The 7,477-nt window shown below is 35.5% G+C and overlaps 1 protein-coding gene across 1 annotated transcript; it reads left to right on the top strand.

The window, feature by feature from the left end:
• Positions 1 to 4,780: 4,780 nt before the first annotated feature.
• Positions 4,781 to 6,147, top strand: LOC129941342 (lipase 3-like). Its single transcript, XM_056049941.1, has 3 exons — positions 4,781 to 4,892; positions 4,971 to 5,681; positions 5,745 to 6,147. The coding sequence occupies exons 1-3, from the start codon at positions 4,794 to 4,796 to the stop codon at positions 6,123 to 6,125; spliced, it is 1,191 nt and encodes a 396-aa protein (XP_055905916.1). The 5' UTR covers positions 4,781 to 4,793; the 3' UTR covers positions 6,126 to 6,147.
• Positions 6,148 to 7,477: the final 1,330 nt, after the last annotated feature.

Genomic DNA, 7,477 nt, shown 5'->3' with positions numbered 1-7,477 from the left:
TTTTGAATTTTTGGGGTATTCAAATCAATTGCCCTTATTTATTAAATTCGTTCATATTGTGAAAGTTTCCTCAATATCAATATTATCAAAAATAGAAAACCAATTCACCCTATTCAAGAAACTAGAAACATTATTAAAATTATATTTACCATAGTTTAGTATATGGCCAATATCCGATGCTTGCTTTACAAAGTACTACATGATTATCAGTGTAAGGCAATGGGGGTTAAGTGGGACTGTCGATACACAAACCCAATTCGTCATCAGTAAATACTAAATCAAGATTAAAATTAACACTTTTCATAACAAGTCTGACTGTTTGCAATACGTATACTGTCGGTTAAATTCCTCAGGTTTCTTTGGGGGTATATTTAAGATGATACGAGAAATAAGAGCAAAATGTATATATTTCTATTTATACATTTAATAATAAACACAAAACATAAATAAGAACGTCTGCTCTCAAGACTCGTCATATCAATTATTTGAAGTCTGTGCAGTGAAGGTGGAAGATCGTAAGAATAAACCATCCTAACCCCTTTAAGGCAAATCTCAGGACCCTTTTTGTATCAGTTCTTGTCTGAATTTATATGGGGTATATGCAGTAGTACCCGTGGCATGATGGTTAGTGCGTTGGACTGACAAATGCATATTCGCCGAGCAAACGGAACCAAGTCCCTCGTTAGTAACGAAGGTTGAGCTTTAACTCATCTTCAACTCAATAAAAAACAAAAAGTCAGCAGGTGTCGATGGTAACGTTGTACTAAGACATTTACCGATGGAAGCAATTGACATTTACACCACGCTCTTCAATAATGCACTGAATAATGCATATTATCCGCTGTGGTTCATCCCCTCCCGAAAAAGGGAAAGGACAACTCCAACCCGTCAAATCTACGGTCGAAAAGTCTTCTTCCGAGCATCAGCAAAGTTTTTGAAAAAATCATTAATAGGGCTCTGACTAAGTGGCCTGCGGACAACAAAATAGTTCCGGATAAACAGTTCGGGTTCAAGGCGGGTCATGACACAATTCATGCTGCGTCTAAACTATTTTCTGATATCCAATGGAATAAATCAAAACAACAATGCACAGGTGTTGTTCTGGTTGATTTGGAAAAGGCCTTTGACACCGTATGGTTAGAGGGTCTTTTACTAAAACTGAGCAGGCTTGGCATAAGCAAGCCATTGTTGTATATACTTTATGATATGCTTAACGGTAGAAAGTTTGTTGTCAAAAGTGGCAATGTAACTTCTACCACAACATTCTCAATTAAAAATGGTCTTCAACAGGGAGCGGTGCATTGGCCGATTCTCTTCAGCATTTACACCAGCGATCTGATAGGTAATTGCGTACGCCGACGATCTAATTGCGTACAGAACGGCCGGAAAGATTGAGGTTATTAGAATTCTCTTGCAGCGTGATTTCGACAAGATTCAGCGATGTTGCAACGACTGGAAACAATTCTGTTCCGTACTCCGTTGGCTAGGGCCACGAGGGATACGTGCAAGAATTGGCGCAAGATGGTCATCGTTGATCTTCACGGGCAGCCATTAGCGAGCAAAAGTGTAGTGAAGTACCTCGGTATCTGATTAGATCAGTATTTATATTTCGACAGACATATAAATGCTGCTCTGACCAGGGCCAGAGAAGCCTTCGCTCTGATGAAACGGCTGTTTCTTAGCAGTCGGGTTGACCTCAGAGTGAAGGTAATTTGCTACATGGCCCTCATACGGCCAATGATCGTTTATGGTTGTCCTGTGTGGTTCAACGTTGCCCCTTCCCAGATGTTTCGGGTGTTCGAGCGGTAGTGTTTACGACGCTGTACCGGTTTATATCGAACAGCCGAATCTTCTTATGTGCATTACTATTCCAACGAGGTCCTATACAAAGTAGCTCAAATCAACAGAATTGACAATTTCGTGATAAAACTCGTTCGAGGTCACATTGCAAGAGCAATAACAATTTAATTTTCGGGGCGTTCTATCCGAACGACGAGTATTTTGAAAGTGCCTTGAGTGGCTTCATTCCACCAGAGGCATTCCTCTTTTTAGACAAATGCGGTCTGATACAGGATAGATTGGCAGTTTCGTTAATCTACCACGTCAGACGAAGAACCGTGGATAGGCGACTCCTGTACAATCGGGACGTCATGGCACAAGGCGGAGCAGAGCTCCTTCGGTTCAGTAGGGCTGTGTCCGAACGGGACCGAACTGATAGTGTGAAGCAGGAGAACCAGTTTTGGTGGCATCAATCGGCACTTGATAGTGTGTAGTCGGGATGGGGTTTTAAGCCTTGGCCGGCTCACATACTTTAATTTGAGTCGAGAATCAATTTTTACCAACTTTTGTTAATTTTTTTTTGGTTTAATTTTTTGTAAAAAAAACTGCAATTCGATATTTTTCAAAATTCTACTGAATGTTGACAACAATATTTTTTGAAAGATATAAGTAAATTAAAGCCAATATCTCAAAGTTTTGAAAAGATATTTGAGTCGAAAATCTATTTTTACCAACTTTTATTAATTTTGTATTAAGGTTTTTATTTTTTGTAAAATAACTGTCAATTCGATTTTTCTCAAAATTTTATCAGATGTCAAAAATATTATTTTTCGTTGCACAAAATTTTTTTGGAGATGAAATTTTATTTTAGTCGTAAAATTTTGGAGGTGACAACATTTTTTTTTAGTTTTTTTGATTTATAAAAAAACCGTTAAATGGATGGTTAAAATCTTGGTTAACCGGAAATATATTACGAACCAATGACGCTACAGACTTGAATTTAATTTTATATATTGTTACGTTATACCACGATTTTTTTGTAAATAAATATAATTCACTTTTTTATAAATCAAACAAAACTGAAAAAAATATTTGTCAACTCGAATATTTTACGAATAAAAACGATTTTATCTCCAAAATAATTGAGTGCAACTAAGAATAACTTTTTTGACATTTGGTAAAATTTTAAGGAAATCGAATTGACAGCTTTTTATAAAAAATAAAAACCTAAAAAAACAATACTCATAGTTCCTAAAAATTGATTTTTGACTCAAATATTATGGCTTCAAACTAATTTCATTTTATAGAAATATCCAAATATTCGGAAAGGTTTTGAGAAAAATTGAATTGACATTTTTTTACAAGAAATAAGAACCTAAAAACCGAAATACTAAAACTTGGAAACAATTTACTTTCGACTCGAATATGTTCTCAAAAATTAAAAATATTGGCTTTAAACTAATTTTATCTCACAGAATATAATTTTTGTGACACTCAGTAATTTTTTTATAAAAATCCAACAGACGGGAAGAGAAGTTATTTTTATTAATCATCTCCTGACTCGTACATCTTATCCAATACACTGTATCGCTGACGATAGTAGTATTAGCTTTTTAAATTCGTTTTCGGGCTCACATCCCTCTTCTTCAGAAATATGATAAACTCATTAAATTTCGACCTTAACGCATTACACAACAGGGAATTCAAAACAGCATTGAATTGAGTGCTACGAAAACCCAATGCTGTCTTGTATCGTTAAAGCGGGATCTACCCCCCTTGCCATTACCAAGGATGGCACTTGCTTCCCGTAGGGACTGAACATCTCGATATTTTCGGTATGTGTATTACAAACCATCTCTTGAAAAACTATCATATACCCAAAGCCACAAAAAAAAAACCTAAGATGTTTGGGTTTTCTAAGGAAATGCAAGAAATTTTTCTTTCCCGTTGATCTCGCTGTTAAATAAGTTCAAAACTTGAGAATAACTCCATCTCTGGGCTAGTGCTCCTATAACTTACTAAAGACTTTTGAGAGCAGTTGAATTTGGCTGAATCACAAACACGCTTCAGCTTCGGCTTCGTCTGCGTTACGGTGGGCCTGCTTCGAGGTTGCTTTAAATGACATTTCTATTATTTCATCCCTCCAAAGACGTTGACGTTTTTTTTTACAGCTGTTGAGCTGTCAGACAAAGCAAATGTTCAGCCAATTTGGAGTCACATTACGTTACATTACGTTCTTTTCCTTACGATTGTCAAACGAAACGTGAGGTCGAAGCTCTTTCGTCAAGCGAAGTCGAAGCTGAAGCGTGTTTGTGTTTCAGCTATTATTTATTAGAAAATAATTAAGATGATCATAAAGCTGGAAACTTACCCTAATGTCCCTCAAGTCGTTTGAACATGTCCATTTACTTCAAAATGTAGCCTTTTTTCGCGCTACTACCGTAATCAGTAAAATTGAGGACAAAGGAAGCGTTACTCATGAAATGGCATTGAAGAAATGGATTTGAAGAAATCGTAGTTTTCACTTGTGAAATTGCAAAAGATGAAACTCAACATTGAGGCATGTTTAAAATGATGGTCCTTATTGAAAAACTTTCATTCCAAGCTTTCATTTGATCATCTCAAAATGTGCTCCCTGGACCCAAGCTCCACACAAAAATGGATCACCTCATTTAAATTTCAACTTAAGGTCTTTTTTAAAGCCTATGAGACGCAATTTCTTGATTTCCAATCCAATTTTTACTATTAACGACTTTTTAATGGCTTCATCATTTGAAATTTGGATGTCTTTAAACAAAACAGACAACAACAACAAAGTAATGACTCAATCAAATGTCTCAGAGTGTTATTCAAAACGAAAAAATAATGTTTTTTTACGTGCTTTTGAGAGTCAATATAATTAAAAAAATAAAATGACATCAAATTTTAATTGGGCTACAAAAAGATTGCTCAAGTAGTATAAAAGGTTTGCGCACTTATGTTTAGTCGTTATTGCTCATCTAAAATTATTCCTAATGTACTCGTATTATCATAGTTTAATAGTTCTTAGTTTTGTTCCTCTAATAACGACCTTAATTCTAAACAGTGGAGATCCTAAGAACGTTCTAACTACGGTAAGATCTTAACCTTGAAATTCATTCATGTTTTATTTTCTATTTTGTCACTGGGTTATATCTGTTACGTTTTTTAAGGAAACAATTGTTAGAAAACATGGCTATCCATTTGAGAAACACACAGTTCAAACGGAAGATGGATACATCTTAGAAATCCATCGGATTCCCAACTTAAAATCGTCTCAAGTCGCTTTCCTGATGCACTGTCTCTTATGCTCGTCCAGTGATTGGGTCGTATCCGGGAAGAAGAATTCCCTAGCTTACATTCTTCACAGAGCTGGATATGATGTTTGGTTGGGCAATGCTCGTGGAAACACTTACTCACTCAATCACACCAAATACAACCCTAGAGGACAATTTGCTGACAAATATTGGGACTTTTCGTGGCATGAAATTGGATTTATCGATCTACCCACTATGCTCGACTATGTTCAGCAAAAAACAGGAGTAACACAAATGAGATATTTCGCTCATTCTCAAGGAACAGCAAATTTCTTTGTGTTGACTTCTTTGAAACCGCAGTACAATAAAATTTTCAAATCAGCTCACTTGTTAGCTCCGATAGCTTTCTTGAACAATTCGTTTAACATATTTTTGAAAGTAGGTGGTAATATTGTAGGACGTTCAGAAGTTATACAAACGCTTTTGGGTTCGAACGAGTTTAGACCAAGCAGAAAGCTTCAGGAACTTGTAGGCAGTATTTTGTGTACGGATTTCTCTAGAGATCGAGTGTTGTGTGATAATGCGTTTTTTCTAGTAGCTGGATTTACCAATGAAACTTGTAATCATGTGAGTCTTCTCCAAAATTTCTAGCTTATTCTTCTTGTATAATTTTAGCTTCTCCATTTTTAGGATATTATACCTGAAGTTATGGCTTCGAGTCCCGCTGGTTCGTCATTAAATCAAGTTCTGCATTTCGTCCAGGAGTTTGTTTCTGGTCATTTTCGACAATATGACCATGGTCTGGAGGGAAATATGCAGACTTATGGAAGTTCAGAACCCCCGGACTATCCCCTGGCGAATATCAATGTGCCAATGTTCTTTTATCATGGTAAAGCTGATAATTTTGCTACGGTTAAAGATGTTCTTAGATTGAGCAAAAAGTTGAAGACATTAGTTGGACGATTTGAAAGCCCTATTGCAAATTTTGATCATTTGGCGCACATGTTTTCGCCAAATCTTGCTGAAAAAATACATAAATATATAATGAGAGATATTGCGTTGATAAATTAAAATTGTATACATATTTATTAAATAAAATATACTCTCGGCAGGAGCTACTGATATGATTTTTATTCTGATTCTGAAAATTTTAGGACGTTAAATTAAATGGAAAACAAGTTTTAATGCACATTTCAAAAGTTGTGAATTAAGTTACGAAAAGAGGTAAGAATGCCAAACAAAAGGTTTAATCAAACAACGTGTGAACTTAGACTAATCAAACAAGTTAGTATGTTAGTTTTATCAAGGTCTATGAGTTATTTCATCAATTCATTATATTTTATCTAATAAAGTAATTGAATGGAATTTGCGTAATAAGAACTGTTTCATTTTTTATTACTCGTGACGTAATGGTAAGTGCGTAGGATTGGAGCTTGAACCAACAGAATTGACAGTTTGTGATAAAACTCGTTCGAGGCTACAATGCGAGAGGTATTAGACCAACAATTTAATTATCGAGGCGTTTTACGTGCACGACAAATATTTTGAAGATCCACGCTTAAGGGGCTTCATTACACCATGTAGATGTGGTCTGAAACAGGGTGGATTGGCAGTTCCGCTAATTTAAGTGATACACTTGGCATAATGGTTATTATTGCGAGGGATTGACAAATACTCCAAGAGTAATTCTTGCCACGAAAAGTGCTTTTCTCAGATTAGCCGTTCGGATACGGAAAATAAGCTTTAGGTACACTCTTCTTCCCTTGTGATTTTAAAAAAGACTTCTTGGCTAGCAATAGTTTCACGCGTTTATTTCATTTTTTCTGCGATATCTTTGGTCTACTAGTTGTGAAAAACCGATCGCCGACTTGCTTTAAGTCATATATAAATCCTTCTCTGGTGAATATGTTTTGGAGTAGCGCTAAGCGAAGAATTCTTTACAGTTTTTGGTTGACAGAAGTAAAAGCTCTAAATCATTTAGCTTAAGGTTTTACCGTGACTCTAATTGTGAGAACATATCATTTATCTTCATGAACTCTGAATGGTAATCTATTTATTTCTATCCAGCTGCGAATGTTAACTGGGCAGTATAATAACTATGCTCCTATATACTACAGGAATTTATGATAAATAAATGATTCTTGAAAGAGAGCGTTTGTTCCGGTGATTTAAGATGCCCGAAATTAAAAAAATTCTTTTATTCGTAGCTCTAAACGAACATATTCTATACAAAAACTTGGTTCCTCCCTCAGTTCAGAGCAAATTTAGAGGAACCTTAATAAAAAATTAAACGAAAACGAGGAAAAAAGCAAACGTAAGTGTCAATTTAGTCCAGAAATGTTGTCTAATGTTTTGATTCCAACATTGCCAAGTTCTGGTATTCGCAAAAATATCACAACATTTTCTGATAACACTTTTCCGTA

Source organism: Eupeodes corollae, chromosome 1 (assembly GCF_945859685.1).
Source record: "Eupeodes corollae chromosome 1, idEupCoro1.1, whole genome shotgun sequence".
Taxonomy (NCBI): Eukaryota; Metazoa; Arthropoda; class Insecta; order Diptera; family Syrphidae; genus Eupeodes; species Eupeodes corollae.
This window is presented reverse-complemented; position numbering and strand designations above follow the sequence as displayed.